The 20,959-nt window shown below is 33.4% G+C and overlaps 1 protein-coding gene across 2 annotated transcripts in view; it reads left to right on the top strand.

The window, feature by feature from the left end:
- Positions 1–3,457: 3,457 nt before the first annotated feature.
- LOC145043486 (myosin-6-like) overlaps positions 3,458–20,959 on the top strand; it is a 37,273-nt gene continuing 19,771 nt past the window's right edge. For both annotated transcript variants that reach the window (XM_078992165.1, XM_078992174.1), the window contains exons 1-3: positions 3,458–4,541; positions 5,461–5,631; positions 5,917–6,063. In XM_078992165.1, coding sequence (XP_078848291.1) covers positions 3,612–4,541; positions 5,461–5,631; positions 5,917–6,063 — 1,248 coding nt within the window. In that variant the 5' untranslated portion in view covers positions 3,458–3,611. The remainder of the gene's footprint in view (positions 4,542–5,460; positions 5,632–5,916; positions 6,064–20,959) is intronic.

Here is a 20,959-nt window from a genome sequence, read left to right on the forward strand (position 1 = left end):
GGAAACCCCATTCTATAATAATATTATCATCAAATTGTCCTTGATCGGTGTTTGTCTTGCCTTGAGATCTTGTTGAGTGTGGATAGGCAGTAAATTCGGGTTAGTTACCAGTTTAGTTTGATCAATGTGTTGTGGAACTTCATGTGTCGTTCATCATTGGAAGTGTCAGGACAGTTGTATTATCAAAGGGTTGTAGGTAGTTAGAGTTCATGGATTCATCAAAGGATGGGAAGTAGAATGGTTGATTGACGGATCGGAATTTTATCGCCTATGGCAAGGGTTGTACCCTTTCAGTTCTTCCGAGTTCACAGGATTGAGCAGGCTTGTGACTCGAGGGTTAGGTTATATTTCCAGCTCGGGGTCTGTGTTGGATAAGGTGTCTAAGTCCATAACTATTTCTAGTATGTACTTGACCCGGTTTGGCATGGTCTATTTGGGTTACATGGCATCATGCATTTAGATAGACTAAAATGAGAGAAATAACACTTATGTTTCGGAGACAACTGCTTGATAGGAGAAGGAATTGGATGCGAATGGTTTACTCGGTGATAAGAAGGGGCTCTAATGGGAAGAAAATGAACAGAAGTAGCAGCTCAAGTGGGCGTTTTTGGTTGTGGTCCTCAATAGAAGGAAGAAGAGGAGGGTGCGACAGGGGCTGCTCTAGCAGCCTCCTTGATGCATTTTTATTTTTTTTTGAACATGAACTTTTGAAGAGAAAGGGGGTCTTTGGGTTTGATTTGTGACAGGAAACAAGGATGAGAACGGGATGTGAGGAGGCTGTTACCTCGTTCTCACCGGAAAAGCACTCACCTCGGTGGTGTTCTTGGCAGAAAATCAAAGAAGAAAGAAGAACATCAACAAAAACCTTCAGGGGGTGTTTGGCTTCAGCTGGAAATGGTGGTGATCAGGAGGTGTTTGAGTGTTGGTCTTCTTCCCAAGAGTTCGATAAAAAGGATGATACTTGAACAATGTTTAAGGAAACTTGTAGGCTTTCTTTTAGTTAAATGAACATTTCATGTAATTGTACAATAATTGATTTGTAAATAGTGAAAGTCTCAATTTGTTTGGTTGTAAATTGAAACAAAAAGAGTTATGTGTAATGTTGGGTAAGTTCAAATGTGGAAGAGACTAATAGTTGTCAATATGTTTTCTTCTGCCCATAATTGTGTATTGTTTTATCATTGATTCAATTGGTATGTATTTGGTTGAATTTCTTTTATTAAGATTTTTGGACAACCATTATATCTACATAAAATGCATATAGACTCATACTATTATTTTGTTATGTGAGTAGGTGATTTATTTAGAGAAATCAAGTATTGTACGTAATGGAAATCAAAATTAATATATATGCTAGGTTTTTGTCTTTAAAAGTCATATACAACATATAAATTTAGATGTGTACATTTTAATGTTGTCGCACATGTCATATTAAAATGTCATTTTTTTAGCATTCTCGATTTGTGTACTACTGATCCGTAAATGAAATATTTTTTCCTAGGCAACAGAATAATATTCTCCGGTTCAACAATTTACAAAACATGAACAGATTAATTTTTCAAGTTGTAAACTCTGGGAAATTATGTTTAAAGTTTTGCTTCTAAATGGCCTGAAACGTTTGATTTTTCGACTTTTGCAAATATTTTTGCTAAAAATATTTCAAGTATAAAATTAAATATTAGACTAGAGCATAAGTCCAAAAACGCTCTCATAATTTTCGTCTGAGGTGGGGAAGTGCCTCAACGGATCGATTCAGTTTTAGCAGTTTAAGAAAATCAGTATTATATTGGTTTGGTTTCCTTATAATGGTCGTATGTTTTGCATACGATGTCCGTTTTGAACAATCTTTATATTTTCAGAAACAGAGGAGCATATACTACGACACTAGAATGTTTACATCGCTCACAACTGCTTAATACGAATTTTCAATTTTTCAGACGCATTAACTAGGGTTGCAGATTGAACTGTTTGACTCATTTGAGATTTTCCACATTTGGAAGTAAGGTGCCACATTTTATCTTATAATACATGTAATGACACTACATATTTTTCAAAATGTGCTTTTAAACTCAACATGTCAAATTACAAAAAGATTTGCAGGGAACTGATTGTTTGCAATTTTAAACATAAATTCTGGGATACTACAATAAGCATCAAGTTGGTATACACTATCACCACACGAATGACATCTACAAAACGAAACACAAAGTAATTCATAAATGCGATAACAAACAACAGATGTATAAGGCCAACTTTTTTTTTTTTTTTTTTTTTTTTTTTTTTTTTTTTTTTGATAGGAAAGCCTACTTACCAATTGCACATTCCTCCTTAGCATTACCTGAAATAATGTCTCCAAATTTGGAAAAACAAAAGGAGCTACAAGCTTCAAACTTGCAATGGAAAACCTTCTTGAAGGTAGCTGAGATACGATTCCCTGAAATTTTCAAAAGATAAAAAATAAATAATTAAATTAAAAAATATATATATGAAGCTTAAAAAACTATACCAAATAAACAAAACAGATATAACTTATCTATGACAAATCGATACCTTCTCGTCTATTAATAACATATCAATACTATTATTCAATGCAAATGGCTTCAAGTAAACATGTTCCCTTAAGCGAACAAGACATGTCTTAAGGAGTGGAACAACAAACATCAGCATCAACTCTTGAGGAGTTGAACAGTCCAGTCGGTTATAATACAGTTTCCATGCACAATAAATTGAGGGACATATGAACAACCCAAAACGTCCATCGAACAGCTTAGTCAAGTGACATAGCAGAAAATGAACCCTTACAAGAAAGTATTTTTTGCAAATAGTGCCACATTCGACATGCCACGTGGCCGTGAAATACATAGCTTACTACAACTTAGCAAAAATCTGCTTAAATTATATAGGATGTAGATGTCATTGATGTGGGTTTGGGATAGATTGTTGTACGAACTTGAGAAGGTAGAGTGAGCAAATGTCAAAAGTCCAGCCATATCATTTATTAAATATTTTCTTCTCTGCATCCGGTTATCATGCAAGATTAATTAATTCTTAAGCTTTTGATAAGTGTCGTTTTCTCATTGTTACAAATTTGCTCCAAAGATAAGTCGGGCTTATATACATGGGTAAAACTCTCTTAACGAATCTGATTCCCACTCAAATTTTTTTTATATCATGCAAACAAACGAAAACATATGAAGTAATGGAATTTAATTTTTATAAAATCAAATTTTCTCTTACGACATTGTCAAATTTGGTAGGCTCGAAAGATTAGAATCGTTTTCTTTAGCTTTTATGGAATCAAAATTTCTTTTACGACATAGTCAAGTTAGTTAGACTCCAAAAGATAAGAATTGCTTTCTTTAGTTTTTATGGAATCGACATTTCTTTCACGACACGTCAAATTTGGTAGGCTCCAAATTAAGATTAGAATTGTCTTCTTTAGCCATTGTTATCCCATGGGAGCGAACGTTAAATGACAAGAAAAAATATATATTTCCACTCTCTCCTACCTCCTTCCATCCTCGCTACAGTGACACTCTCTACCTTCTAACCTCTTCTAGACAAAACGAACATCCACTATTGATCACCATCGCCTCTCTAAAACTAAAACGATGTCTTCTTCACAAGTAAACCTCAAAAATTATCTAATTCCACTTGAGGAGATCAAACGAGCCACCGAAAACTTCAGTCAGCAAAGATGCATCGGAGGTGGTGGCTTCGGTCTAGTCTACAAAGGACAACTTTCCGAACGATGGCAAAACTGCATAGTTGCTATCAAACGACTAAGTCCAGACAGTTATCAAGGAGAGCACGAGTTCCGAAATGAAGTTGCGATGATTTCCATGTTCCACCACGAAAATATCATCTCCTTTATTGGTTACTGTGATGAAGAACACGAGATGATTATAGTATATAAGTATGCAGTCCATGGAAGCTTGGATCGACATCTCGAAGACCCAAACAAGATGCGTCTCATAACATGGACGCAACGCCTGATGATATGTCGTGGAGCAGCTAGAGGACTCGATTACCTTCACTCAGGTCTTGGAGAACACAAGAGGGTGATACATAGAGATGTGAAGAGTGCTAACGTATTGTTAGATGATAATTTTGTTGCAAAGGTTTGTGATTTTGGGTTGTCGAAGTTTAGTCCTAGAAATCTACCAAATACCGAGGTGTTTACAAAAGTTGCGGGTACCCAGTTTTACGTGGATCCCACTTACAATGAAAGTCGGATCCTGAGAAAAGAATCGGATGTATACTCGTTTGGAGTTGTAATGTTTGAAATGTTGAGTGGGATGCTTGTTTATAGTGAAAGGAGTGTTGAAGATGATAGGACGGAGTTTTTAATGAATTTGGTACGTCGATATGATCATAACGTAGTAGATAAGTTGATTGATCCCCATATGAGAGATCAAATTGATAGTCATTCTTTAGACACGTTTAAGGAAATTGCATATCAATGCATTAGTTTGAATTTGACAAAACGCCCTACGATGGATAAGGTCGCTGAGAGGATTCAGGAAGCATTGAGTATTCAAGTAAGTCTTTTTCACTTGATTATTCTGAAGGAAATTTCGTTTCATATACTAAAATTAAAACTATAACATATCATAATATATTTCATTATATGCCGCCACCAACTCTATCACCACCCCTTGCTCGACATAATCATATATATCTATAATTATTTATAATTTAACATAAATATTGAAAAAAAAACAACAAAACAAAATGAGTTTGTTTTCAAAAGATAAATTTTGTTTGTATATCAATACGGATGTTTATGTAAAGATGATCAAAGTATGACTTTTGTTATATTACGATTCTTTTGTCAATTATAAACAAGGCCTAAAAATATAAAACGAAAAATGTTTGGTTTTATTTATAATACCGTGTATTTGACTCCAATATAAAAATCTAGAACCGTTTTTGTCTGTTGATCGTTATAATTTCCGACGCAAACAATTAATTCGTTCTTTCTTTGTTAATAATTGATCTTTATTAAAAAATACCCTACTAATTAATATAACTTAGACAAGATCAGTGACAACTTTTTTTCTTGCAAAGTTTAAAACAGTATCAAATGAACCTTCCATCTAAGAGAACCATAAAAAATATCATAAAAAAACAATTTTTTCCATGTAGATTACTAAAAAAAAGTTTGTTTTGTTCCTTATTTTCAGTTGACTCTATAAAACGGTATATATATACACTTTTGGTGGTATGTTTATTAACAAAATATGCAATTTGTACATATGCATATTCATGTGATGATAGGCAGATAGGTAATGATTATTCTAATCAAATTTAATCTCAGACTTTGATTATCGTAATTGTAAGGTCAGATTTGGCTGTTAAGATCTTACAATAAAACTAGATTGTATATTTTTATTTTTCCTTGTCTTGTTCGTTATTAGTTATATTTTTTTATTTATTAAAGTGTGAATGTGATTGTAGGACAATGTTGACACCCTTATCCTTTGTGCTACAAAATATATGGGTTTTAGTTATGGAAAACCTGTTGCAGCGTTTACCATATATAGATGTCTTCTTCATTGGAAATATCTTGAAGCTGGAAGAACAAGTGTAGTTGATAGACTTTTGAAGTTCATTGATTCAGCAATTAAGGTACTTCATCAAGTAATTCTTAGAAAATTCTTAAGTATCATTTATTTATTTATCTATTACATTAATTAAGTTGCGTCTGTTTTTGTGGGTGCCTTTGTTTTTCCTTGGTGTTATGAAAGTCGAACTATATTTAAACTTAGATCTCTTCCACTAACTCATCTATCTTATATGTCCACTCTGTATTTCTTTCTTAGATTTGCAACTCTCAAAGATACTATTATAATTGAATTTGTTCAAGGGATTATTTCTATTGTAAATTTGTAATGATGACTCACCGTATTGTAGGATCAAGATAATTACGATGTGATGGCGTATTGGTTATCAAATGCATCAAATTTGTTATTCTTAATCCACAGTGGTATAAAGCCTGATGTTTCGAGTATAGATTCCAACAGAGGAGGTCAAACATCGCTATTTCGAAGAATTACAAGGGTATCGACTATTAATCTTAAGTACTTGTTTCAACTTTTCCATATATATATATATATATATATATATATATATATATATATATATATATATATATATATATATATATATAGGTTCAGGTTCATTTGAGACCATTCTAATTTTGTGAAACCGTGAGACCAAATCTAAAAATAATTTTAAAATGCAAAATAAATGGAAAAATCCAAAAAAAAAAAAATTTAAACATTATTTTCGGAACGTGAATTAACTAAAAAAAATATAAAAAAAATAAAAAAAATTCCGTTTTTTTTTTTGAAAAATACGGGAAATATTCTAAATAGAATATTACACTGGCATATTCTAAAAAATAATTTTAAAATGCAAAATAAATGGAAAATCTAAAAATTCTTTTTTTAAATATTATTTTCGGAACTTGAATTAACTAAAAAAAATAAAAAGAAAAAATAAAAAAAATTCTATTTTTTTTTTAAAATACGTGAAATATTCTAAATAAAATATTACACTGTACATATTCTAAAAATAATTTTAAAATGCAAAATAAATGGAAAAATCAAAAAATTCTTTTTTTAAATATTATTTTCGGAACATTAATTAACTAAAAAAAAAAATGCGTCTCACGGTCTCACAAAATATAGGTGGTCTCAAATGAACCTAACCCTATATATATATATATATATATATATATATATATATATATATATATATATATATATATATATATATATATATATATATATATATATATATATATATATATATATATATATATATATATATATATAGTTTCAGGTTCATTTGAGACCATACTAATTTTGTGAGACCGTAAGACCAAATCTAAAAATAATTTTAAAATGCAAAATTAAAGGAAAAATCATAAAATTCTTTTTTTTTTTTTAATTATTATTTTATGAACTTTATTTAACTAGAAAACTAAAAATAAAATAACAATATTACCGTTTTTTTTAAATACGTGAAATATTCTAAATAGAATATTACACTATACATATTTTAATATGATCTTTAGAATATTTAGAATATTCTACTAGATTTTCCAGATATGTAGAATATTATAAATATTCTACTAAAATATGTAAAAAATGTATTTTTTTAGTATTTTTTTTTATTTTTTTTTTGGTAATTTTTTTATCTTTTTATTTTTGAAAATATATATTCCGAAAATACTATTGGAAAAAAAAATTTAAAAATTTTCAATTATTTTGCATTTTAAAAATGTTTTTGTTTTATTTAATAAATGAATAGCTAGTATTACGTCTTATGATCTCACAAAATTAGTTTGTCTCACATGAACGTAATATATATATATATATATATATATATATATATATATATATATATATATATATATATATATATATATATATTGAAGAATTAGGATATTATTTTTAACCACTCATTTATTTTTGTCACAAAACCTCTCATTGTACTTATGGAAATGGGAAAGAAATACACATGTGTTTTCCAACAAAATATGTTTCCTTAATTATACTAATCATTACCTTAATATATATATATATATATATATATATATATATATATATATATATATATATATATATATATATATATATATATAAACATAGTTTTTTTTTCGTTTTTTTAATTTTTAAGGAGATATTTTTATCAAAAAATAATTTTAATTATATCAAAATTCTTAATTTTTTATTCTTTATAAATAAGCATCCATATTAATACAGTTTTAAGGAAAAAAAATTATAGTTTCGGCTATAATTATTCATAATGTATCTGATTTTTACTACAGTATAGGGGTGAAGCCAGGATTTTAGGATAAAGGGAGCTTGTATATATTAAAATTAAATCTTTATACTAGGACTAGAAGTATACTTTGATTTTTGAAGTTGGCATGGTCCAAATTCAATATATAATCATCTACTAGGTTACAACCCGTGGAAACCACGTATAAAAAAAAAATATTGATAATTAAAAATAGTTATGAAACATCATATATTTATAAAATTTTATTAAATTAATAAGATATAAATTTGATTTAGACATTTCTATTTCTATCCTAATGACTACCAAAACTTCCATCTAATTTTGATCACATAATATTAATAGTAATTCTAATGAAACAAAATGTTATTGTACCATTGATTTGCTTTAATAGTCTACCTACTAATATGGTTGTAAGACTGTTAGATATACAAGAAATTATGTGTACATGAATAAAGAATGTGAAGTGTAGAAAATAACTTCTTGCTGGCAAAACAAAAAAAATGACCCATTGACTTCCATGAAGCTTTATGTCATCTAACTCCAAATCGCATCTCACCAAGTAGTAATTTCTTTCGGTAAAATAATAACCTACTCTTCCCCATAAACGTAAGCAACTTCATCTTCTAAGCAAAATCCAAAAATTTATGATTACATCAAACTCTAATCCACTTTAGAAATATACCATCATTTTTGTGTCACCAAAAAGAATTCCAATCTTTAAAAATATGTAACACAGACTACAATTTTCAACCCTTTCGAATTACCAATATTTACAACAATAATCTCCCAGGTGGAATTATGAAAGAAAATATAGTTTTCTAAGAAAAAACTACAAAAAACCATAAAAAGTAAAACTTTTTAATGGAAAAGAATCAAACCAAAAATGATACATTCTACAGAAATAATATCCAAAAACAATCCTTCTTAAGACCCATCAATTTAACACAACATAATTCAAATAAAGGAAACTACTATATACAGTCGCCTCAATAGACAACACAAATTATGGAAAAGTGACAGATGGAATGGGTTGTTTGGCTTTGCTTTTAAAATGACTTTTGGGACTTTTGGCTTTTCCAAAAAGTCAAAAGTTATAAAGTTGTTTGGTAATTGGAGAAGATCTTTTAAATTAGCTTTTATAGAAGAAGAAAAATGGAGCTTTTAAAAAGTCACGAATCTGTGACTTAGACTTTTGGTAACTTTTGCCTTTTTTCCCTTTCTCCCCTCAAAAGTTTAAACAAACACATTTTAAAACTTTCTTTTGGAAAAAGATATGAATCAAAAATTCCTTTTTAAAAAGGACTTTTTGGTCTGAAAAGCTATCCCAAACACCCCCTTAGTCCATTACCGGATAGCATTTGCAATTAAAAAAGACAATACCTACATTCAAATAATTAGAGATAACTTTTGATCTAAATGAGATTGGTTAAATTTATGGTTAGCAAGATTTTATTTTTGCTTCCATGATCAATAACCTGTAATGATGTAAAAGAAGCATCAGTAGACCATACGTGTTCCAACAAAAATCAAAGTCAATATCAGATGTTACACCTCTGATTTATCCTGCAAAACTTCACCAGTTACATAATTCAAGAGAAAATATAAGGGGTTTATTTGACCATGTCTCTACAAACCTAAAATCCCAAATAAAAAAAATAAACAAATTTAGATCAAAATATGTATATTTAAAAGAGGATGGCAACCATATAATCACTTAGTGAGCCCTACCCAGAAACGAGGAACTATAGAGATGGCAATCAATAGGTAACTTAGAATAAAATTCTTCAAACCTTCCATAGTTTTTTCCAGGTGGATAGAGGAGAAGAAATCTGAAAATAGAGATCAAGTTAGGGAGAAGTGATGTCTTATAGGAGAGTGGGGAATTTGGGATATCAAAACCCATGTTTGTATCACCTATTCCTCCATTCGCAATACATATTGATTTCCTGATAAGGATCCATATAAACAATACAGTGTATGAGAAATCCAAAAAATAAATAAATAAATAAATAAATAAATCCTTAAATAAAACCATAAATCTATTATATAGATCCAGGCAGAATTTTGATCGAGGTATAATCTGATAGCTTAATTCAAATTCTAGGCCAGTTTTAGTAGTAAGGGCATTTTGTGAATTTTTGGGAAGTCTTTCCTATTTAAGGTTGTAAAATTGTTTTAGAATTTTTTATGTCTAGTATAAGTAGAGTTAATGTTTTAGTATAAAGTTTATTCCCGTTTTTATTAATAAAGCTTAGCAACAAAGAAATTTTCCAAAAAACTAATTCATCTCATCTCATGTTCTTCTTGTTCTTCCATTCTCCTTTATGTTATGTGTTTTATTCTTCTTTTGTACCTCGGTGATCAAGGTAATTTCTAGATTGTTTACTTACATAATCAATCATCTATGACATTAAATAGAAGAAAAAAATTTGAAACATAGACATTAAAACGAAGCTAACAAAAAAAATAAGAAAAATCATAAACAAAATACAGCCAAAATTAAAGAAACCTGATCCATACCAAATATTCATTGCCTTCATCCAATCATGAATGGCCTTCACTCTGATCAAAAACTCAATTCATGACCCTATTTAGGCCTTGTTTAGGGTTTTGAGTTGTGGGTATCATGAGAACGACCAAGAGAGAAAGTAGTCTACGGTGTGATTTCAAAAGAGATGAAGGGAAATTTGAAATTCAAAACGTTAAATCTCACTATTTAAGGATTAGTAGCATGCAACGTAGAGACCAAACGGTATATGAGCTTTGTTGGTGAATTACTGTTGATTTCTCGTTAATTTTATGAGATTTGATGTGATGATGGAGGAGGCGATAAGGTGGATGTGAAGAGGGATTGTCGAGATATTTGGGGAGTGCATTCAATTTCGATCACAAACACAGAAGGATTCCAAATTTGAAATGGTATTTTTTAAATTTAAAAAAATATAATATGACCCGAAAATAAAATAAAACACACCGTGGAAATTTAGGTAAAAGAATAAATGGTAAAAGAGTAATTTAACTTTGATGAAAAATGAGTTGAGGAGATGCCACCTGCCAGAAAAAGGATTCTTTAATTAAGGAGAGGATTATCATCACTTCGGTGACTTGGATAGCTTTAGATCGAAAGTGGTACTCGGTGATCACGAATCAAAGAATTTAAGTTTCCCTCTCTTAAATTTGAAATATCATTTTTTTTTTCAAATTCAACATTAATTGACTCTTTTATATTACTATTCCTTTCAGATTGTGGGTACTTATTAGGAAAAATCTTCCCTAATATTATCACTAACAAGATGTGGTTGTAAGTCGTGAACATTTTGTTTTTCGTTGGAAAAAAAAATTCGACGGTTCATTTCTTGATCATGTTTACCTTATGATTATAAGAATTAAAAACTCAATCATAATATTAACATCAATTACAAATTATATTGTTCAAACAAGGTTTTTTTTTTTACCACAAATTACATTTTCTAGAAATTGATGTTGGTAAAAGACAATGCCGATGAACGTAATTGCATTAGCTCTTTTGCCGATGATTTGTAATTGCCTATTTTGTAGTAGCCAACTTACATTAGGTTTGTATTTTTTATTATGTGCATGTAATTCTTTATTGTCCAATAGAAAGTTAAAGAAATTGGGCTATAGTGGGGGCCGATAGGCTTAGGATGATATTTTATGTTGAGCTTAAAAGTTAAAACAATTAAATGAGATTTATTACTAATACTATAGGAGAATAATAAACTATATAAGTAAAATAATCCAAATAGGAGAATGTTAGGGGGCCAGCGCACTTGCTAGTTACCTTACTCCCTGCGCCCATGCTGTAGTACATTTATTATTCACATATAAATAAATAAGATTTTTTTTTTTACAGTTTAACTATCATTTATATATAAATATAACATATAATAAACTTTTTACAGTTTACATCAACTCTCGTAACATGTTATATTTACATATGAATATAATGTGTATTAGTTTTCCTTATAAGTTATATTCATATATGAAGAAAAAAATTATCATAATTATGTTACAATTCATTTGTTATTTGTAACAACCATAAATTTTACGCCAAATTTAAACTTTTTCAATCATAAATAAAAACGAAATAACATTGTTTACAAAATGTTTTCAAATCCTTTTCCATCAGAGTGTCCCAAAAATCATAACATAAGGTTTAGGAGCGGTGCGGTCACGCCTTCGCCTTTCCATGATCTCCTGAAGTACCTGAAACAATAAACTTAAAACTGTAAGCCCGAAGGCTTAGTGAGTTACCCCCAAAATACCAATACCACACTGACAATACCATATAAGTAATAATAAATCAATAAACATGCATACTGGGCCATCGGCCTGACTAGACCGTCCTATTGGGCCTACAGTCTGTCTGGATCTATCTTGAGCCTTCGGCATGACTGGTCCGCCACATGGGCCTACTATCTCCCAGGACCGCTTATAGGGTATGTTGGCCTTCAACACAAAGAAGGACCACCTCAACCCAACTAACAAGGAAATAACCATGTGCGCATAACTATCATATACTGGCATATACAAACATCAAACATATCTATCTCACTGATCATCAATCATAGAATTCTCCTGTAACTAGAGTATCGACCTAGCATGTCACTATCATACCAATCCCTACGGATCACAAGAGAATAACATATTGTCTACCCTGATTCCGATCTAACAAATCATAACCACATGTAACATACCATAACAATAACAACTAAAGGGTCAGCCTTGGTGCCGTAGACCCTATCGATATAGTGAGGATAACTCACCTCGTAGATGTCGACTCGGAAGCTAAGCTCCAACTCTCGGATCACTTGACATAGGCTCCACCACCTATAGCACAACATGCTCGTAAGTCTTTAACCTTATAAAGTACTGCATAACTCACTAGTCAACCCCTGATCAAAGCCAAAGCCCTCAGTTAAGGTCAACAGTCCATGTTGACCTCGACTCGCTGAGTACTATCGGATACTCGCCGAGTTCCTTGAAGCACATTCCAACTCGCCGAGTCATTAGGGTGACTAGTCGAGTTCCTTCGATTCTCAGTCAAACTTTAAGGTCACCCGTCGAGTTCCCTCCTTGCAACTTGACGGATACACCTGCATACATCTCCAGGAGAAAACTCATGCTATAGTACATCTATAAACACAATGACCGAGTGATCCAGCATCAGTCTGCAGACTCGGTTTATTAGATCCATGAACACTTTCGGCGTGTTGGTGAGCCCAAACGGCATCACCGTGAACTCGTAATAACCATAACGAGTCTGAAACGCGCTCTTCTCCACGTCCTCCTCCCTCACCCTGACCTGGTGATATCCTGATCTCAAATCAATCTTGGAAAACCAATATGCACAATGCAGCTGATTAAAAAGATCATCTATCCTTGGGAGCGGATAACGGTTCTTCACCATTAACTTGTTCAGCTCCCTATTATCAATGCACATCCTGTGCGAACCATCCTTCTTCCTGATGAAAAGGATCGGTGCTCCTTAGGGTGAACTACTCGGACGACTAAACTGCTTATGCAGCAATTCCTGCAACTGAGATGACAACTCCTGTATCTCTGGCGGTGCCAGTCGGTACAGAGCCTTAGTGATAGGGGCCGCACCCGACACTAGATCAATCCTAAACTCAACCTGCCTCTCCGGAGGCACTTTAGGTAACTCCTCCGAAAACACATCAGCAAACTCTCTGATCACGGGAACCTATGCAACTGAGGGTTGCTCCCTAATCCGCGTATCTACCACATACGTTAAAATAACTGGCACACCTGTGCTGAATATACTATCGAGCCTTGGCTGCCGAACAAAACCCTAATCCCAACCTGGTGCCCTCACCATATACTACAAGTTGTCCCCCACTTGGGTTTCGAACCACCAACCGTTGTCCCTCACAGTCGATCATGGCACCAAAACGGCTAAGCCAATCCATCCCTACAATCACGCATACATCCCCCATGGGGATAGGAATGAAATCTATTGGGAAGGACACCCCGAAAATCTCCAACTCGCATCCCCAGTAGATCGAAGAAGCAGAAACCCCATGCTCGTTGGCGATCAAAACTCGCAACGGGCACTCAAGATCATCCATCGGCACATTGAATCCTCTAGAGAAGGTCTGAGATACAAACAATCGACTTGCCCCCGAGTCAAATAATACCAAAGCGGGCAAAGAATTTACTAAAAACGTACCTAGTCAAAGGCACAATCAATAAGCGTAACACCAATACAATAACTGAGACAGTGAATGGAAACGTACCAGCAACCACATCCGATGTTGCTTTGCCTCCTCGGCCGTGAGCTGGAAGGCGCGACCCTGAGCCTTCGGAGGCTCCACCTTGACTGGCCTCCCATCTCCAATCCTCATAGTAGTGGGCGCAGAACCCTGCACCAGCTTGACGGCAAGCTGCGGGCAGTTGGTCTTAACATGACCAACCTGATGACAATGGTAGCAAATCCTCATATCTAATGGAGGGGCGAACTGACGGCAGTCCCTGGCATAGTACCCCTCTTTTCCACATTTGTGGTACCCACCTCCTGCTCGACAACCCCCTGAATGAACCCTGCCACGCTTTCCACAAGTGCAGCTCTGATGATCCCCAGATCGTGTATCAGCAGTCTTAGACCGCTTAAGTGTCGGCTGAGACTGTGTCAGTGCCTGATGTTGCTCCTTCAGCTGCAGCTCTATCTCCAACTCACGCTGCCTCGCGGCTTCCTAAAGGTCCAGAAAGGTATCACAACGTTGTGTAGCCACAAACTGCCATATATCCGTCTTGAGCATACTCAGATAACGAGTCATCTGAGAACGCTATGACACAAACTCCGGGAAAACATAGCCCTCTCAGTGAACATCCAGGTGATCTCCATCACAGACTCCCTATCCTATCTCAATGTAAAAAAACTCTTGAGCAAGCCGTTCCTGTTCCACTCGCAGAACGTAGCGGGTCCGAAACATATCCCGAAACTGCTCCCAAGTAATGGTAGCATGCTGATCATTAGAATATTAACCTGTTGTCAATCTCCACCAGTCCTTTGCCCCGAGCCTAAGCAGGTTCAGAGCACACCTGACCTTCTGGTCAACAAGAAATGAGCACGTGAAGAAACATCCCTCCACGTAATCCAACCACCGAATAGCCCTGATTGCATCCTGTGTACCATCAAATGTCGGGGGCTTTGTATTATCGAAGTCCTGATACTAGAAAGCCCTGTCTTTGCTAGATCTGCATATCACTCATCAAGGTACTCCACCATCGTGGTCTTAATCGACCCAAACATCTCTGGCAGTTGCGCTCGGAACGCAACACAATCTCGTCGTACATGATCTCCTGGATCCTGGCATCCAACTCCTCGGTCCCTATCTGAACCACAGGCTCAGGTGCTACCGGCACCTCCAACCCTTCGTCTCCTAACCTCGATCCCGATCCTGATCCTGATCCCGAAGCAACACGTCTCGTCAACACCATACTGATATATATATATATATATATATATATATATATATATATATATATATATATATATATATATATATATATATATAGATACAAGTCATCAGATAATTAACATAATGTCAGGAGACCAAAACCCACAAACCTAGGGGTTGTGATTTCCTTGCTATGCATATGGGTCCTGTGCTTTTAGTAGTACGGGTCCATACTACCTTCCACACCTACCCATATTTGTCTCAAGTATCACCACAATGCCCTAACAATATCATCAACATAGAAATGCGCTCAACCCTCACTTCTAGAGGAATATCAACTATCTCGCATCTAGTCTCACCACTGCTCATGACTCACACATCCATGAAACTTCCATCATCCCCTACAGCGCTAGTACATGCTAGTTGCACATAACGCTGGACCCAATAGACTTTTGAATATCCAATCCAACCCAGAAGCCGAATCAACATTCTCAGGCTATAAGGTCTTTATTATCCATAGCCGTGATGCATACACTAAACATCTATAGTTATGATGACAATTCCACATACAAGAAACCCTAAGCTAATAGGCATCATATAATCAGGAAAATCTATCATGTGATTCCCGAAGATCCCTAGCCTAGCACTAGCATGCTGTTCTAACTTATCAAAATATCAAATAACTATATGGTATATTGGGGTTTACTTACAGGCTCCAACTGATCATACCCTCTGCACCCTCCATCCTTTATTTTGAAAACCATTTGAAAACTTGCTTTCCAAAAATCTCCTTGATTTGAGACTGGATTCACACGAGTGTTCCTCCAATTCACTCAAACCAAGGCTTTGATACCAACTTGTAACAACCATAAATTTTACGCCAAATTTAAACATTTTCAATCAAAAATAAAAACCAAATAGCATTGTTTACAAAATGTTTTCAAATCATTTTCCATTAGAGTGTCCCAAAAATCATAACATAAGGATGTGGAGCGGTACGGTCACGCCTTCGCCTTTCCATGATCTCCTGAAGTACCTGAAACAATAAACTGAAAACTGTAAGCCCCAGGGCTTAGTGAGCTACCCCCAAATACCAATACCAAACTGAAAATACCATATCAAAAATAATCAATCAATCAACATGCATACTGGACCATCGGCCTGACTATACCCCTTACTGGGCCTACAGTCTGTCTGGATCTATACTGAGCCTTCGGCATGATTGGTCCGCCACATGGCCCTACAGTCTCCCAGGACCGCTCATAGGATATGTTGGCCTTCAACACAAAGCAGGACCGCCTCAACCCAACTAACAAGCAAATAACCATGTGCGCATAACTATCATATACTGGCATATAAAAACATCAAACATATCTATCTCACTGATCATCAATCATAGAATTCTGTTGTACTAAGAGTATCGACCTAGCAGGTCACTAACATACCAATGCCTACGAATCATAAGAGCATAGCATACTATCTACCCTGATTCCGATCTACAGATCATAACCACATGTAGCATACCATAACAATAACAACTAAAGGGCCGACCTTGGTGCCGTAGACCCTATCGATATAGTGAGGATAACTCACCTCATAGATATCGACTCGGAAGGTAAGCTCCAACTCTCAGATCACTTGACATAGGCTACACCACCTATAGCACAACATGCTTGTAATTCTTTAACCTTATAAGATACTGCATAACCCACTAGTTAACCCCTGATCAAAGTCAAATCCATCAGTCAAGGTCAACAGTCCGTGTTGAGCTCGACTCGCCGAGTACCCTCGGCTACTCGCCGAGTTCCTTGAAGCACATTCCAACTCTCCGAGTCATTAGGGTTACTCGTCGAGTTCCTTCGATTCTCAGTTAAAATTTAAGGCCACCCGTTGAGTTCCCTCCTTACAACTCGACGGATACACCCGCATACATATCCAGGAGAAAACTCATTCGAATCGCCAAGTTGTTCTTCAACTCGTTGAGTCTATGCAAATCATCATCGGACACCCCTAGTTTTTCATCCAACTTGTTAAGTTCATGGTCATCTTCATGTGACTCGCCGAGTCAACCTTGCGACTCGTCGAGTCCATTCAGTCTTTTTTCCATACAGACCTATTTCGAGCCATGCAGCGACTCCAACTCACAGATCTAAGCTTCTAGGGCATGCTTATCACGTAAAGTTGAAAACTTTACGTGCATGCATGGCTTTAAATGCTACAAATGCCAAATCTAATCTCTTAATGGGGCTTTATGCCCAAGAGGGACCTCAATCATGATCAAAACTACAACTTTATGCTTCTAGAATCCGAAGAGGGTCCAGATCTGGAGTTACAACTTCAGATCTAGCCCATAGCTCATCATACCAATTTGATATTCCAAGAAAACCCTAAAACTCAACCAATATAGGAGATCTATAAGGAAAATGACAGTTTAGATACCTCTAGGAGCTGATATCCGAGATGAATGTTGATTTCCACACTCTAATTGCTCCAATCTCCTTCTCCTCTAAGTCTTCTCCTTCCAAAAATCCTCTTTTCAAGCTTCAACACTTATACAAGGCACACACACACACGAATAAGGGCTCTCAAGGACTCTTTAGAGCTGTAAAAAGGTCCAAAGGAGGCTAAGGTCCCTTTAAATAAGGGTAGAAACCCCGAGATTTAGGGTTTCATGTGCCAGCTCCTACTCGTTGAGTCCCAATATGGACTCGTTGAGTAGGTCAGTTAACACGCAATCCCACCTAGCTGCTACTCGACGAGTAGGGAAACCAACTCGTCGAGTAGGGCTTAACCCAAGAAATCTTATTTAAAACAATACCTGAGAGTCGGGGTGTTACATTATTCATATATGAATAAGTAGTTTAAATTTTCAAAACACTCCGTGTTTTATTAACATACTACTTATTCATATATGAATAACAAATTAACTGTAACAAAAACATTATATATGTTTTATACATATATGAATATAACATACGACAAAAACTAATATACGTTTTAGTTATATGTAAATATATCATGTGATGAAAGATGATTTAAAAAATATCTATTTTAGGTAAGAAAAGTTTTTATTACATGTTATATTCATGTATGAACGGTATTTACTCTGTAAAGAAGTTAAGCATAAGTTTTAGTAATAAGTGAACAATGAATGTATTGTAATAAAAATCTGATACGATTTTGTTCACTTCTGAACAACGAGAGCTAGAATCTCTAAAAAAATTATTTTACCTTAAAACTATATCAATATGGATGTCTATTTATAAAGATTAAAAAGTTATGAATTTTAATATATTTAAAAATCATTTATCGATAAAAATAGCTTTCTAAAACTTTTTAAAAAAAATATATTTTTGTATATATTAAGGTAATAATTAGTATAGTTTAAGGAAACATGTTTGGTTGAAAAACACATATGTATCTGTTATCTATTTTCACCGATACGCCTAAGTGTTTTGCAATAAAATAAATGTGTGGCTGAGAATGATTCACTCATTCTCCACCTTTTTTATCAATTAAACCCCAATATATATATATATATATATATATATATATATATATATATATATATATATATATATATATATATATATATATATATATATATAGTGCTCATGCAAAAATCAAAATAATTTACAAAAACAATAAAAACCTATGAGATTATGCCAACTCAACCTTATATATTAGACAAAAATCCGTCCAAACTTTAAACTACATGATGATAATTGATGATACATGAGAAAACTTTTCATATTAGCAAAGCATGCATTTTAACATTTTTATTATGAAAACTTGAATTTAAAAGTGGTTTGAAAAACTAAAATAGAAGAAAATAGTTGTTAAAACTACCTTTAAATCTATATTACCAACACACCTCCAATATAAATTTATTATTCTTAATTTATTGCTAATAAATTTAATTTTTAAAGGACATGTGTTTTATTTTTATAGGATAAAATATGTTTTCACGTTTTCGTTATGGTTTCGCATGAACCTATATATATATATATATATATATATATATATATATATATATATATATATATATATATATATATATATATATATATATATATATATATATATATATAATATCTTGAGATTCAACCTCAACTATATATTTCTCATTTTTCGTTCTAAGAATTCAGCGTAGTTGTGTAGCGGCATAACTGGAGAGTTAATGATTATGCTGCGCCATCCGTTCCTTTTTCCTCCATCGCTTTCCCCACCAGCACAACCACAACCACCACCCTGCAACCAACCGACCACACTACTATCACGCCCATTAACTATACCACCACCACTTCTGTCAGCACCATCTCCTCCTTTACTAACCACCATAATCATATACTCCCTCTATCCCTATATTATTATCCACAGACAAAAAAAAACACACCGATTAAGAAAACATTAATTACTACCAACTTTAATAGATGAAATGACAATTGTTTCTTTTTTGACATTTAATTCTATGGTAGTTGCATTTAATTTCATAATAGTTTAACTGATAATGAAGGGTAGGACGGTGAAAGTGATATTTACTTTTATAAGTAGATTATTATTTTGTGACAAAGCAAAAAACGAAACATGGACTATTAATATTGTATAAGGGGGTATGATTAAGCACTCCCTGAACAAACATATATAATTATTTACGATTACAAACATACACATACACACACACACACACACACACACACACACATATATATATATATATATATATATATATATATATATATATATATATATATATATATATATTCTACTTTTGACTTTTAAAGTTTTTATTCTTTAATTTTGACTTTAAATAATTTTGGTTTTGATATATAATAATTGATAAAAAAAATATAGGAATGAATTGTGTTTTAAATGTCTTTTCATTATATAAGTTTCATCAGGTATTTTAGACCAAAAATAAAATATTTAAGGTCAAAGTTGAAGAATTAATACTTCAAAAGCCAAACATAGAAAATAAATATAGGACGGAGGGAGTATGATGTTTCCTTTCCGCCATATAATCATTTGTGATTATGCATACCCCGCTGGTGTCGGTACTGAAGCATTAGAGCGGCAAATGAGAAATATATGACTAATGTTGAATCTCAATATTTCTATTTTTTTCATAATCTCAAGTGAATCGTCCCATATATATATATATATATATATATATATATATATATATATATATATATATATATATATATATATATATAGACACACACACACATACACACACACGTTCAAATGAGAAAATTTATGTAACTAAGAACGAGATACCAAATCCATGCTACAGATTTATGTTTTCAACAAAAATGCTCTAGCGTAGCGGCGTGATGGAGGTATGTAATATTCATATGTAAATATAAACCACAAGCACTTAGCTACATTTTTTGCCGATAAACACTCTAGCATACAGGTGTGTATAGCTGCTACAGGCGAATGTGTTATTCATATTTTAATATAAAGGTAAATATATCTCGCATTTACCAGACCCCACAACTATAACCACCACTGCCACAACCACTACTACCCATCCCATCGCCAGTACCTCCGCTACATACCGCCATATTCATATATGAATAATAACATCATAATAGATACATATTTATTGATATTTGAATATACTTATACATTCATATGTGAATATGAATGTAAGTATATTCTTGCATTTACTACCCCCGCCATCGGAACCACTTTTG

The sequence above is a fragment of the Lactuca saligna genome, chromosome 1 (genome assembly GCF_052625555.1).
Source record: "Lactuca saligna cultivar CGN05327 chromosome 1, ASM5262555v1, whole genome shotgun sequence".
Lineage (NCBI taxonomy): Eukaryota > Viridiplantae > Streptophyta > Magnoliopsida > Asterales > Asteraceae > Lactuca > Lactuca saligna.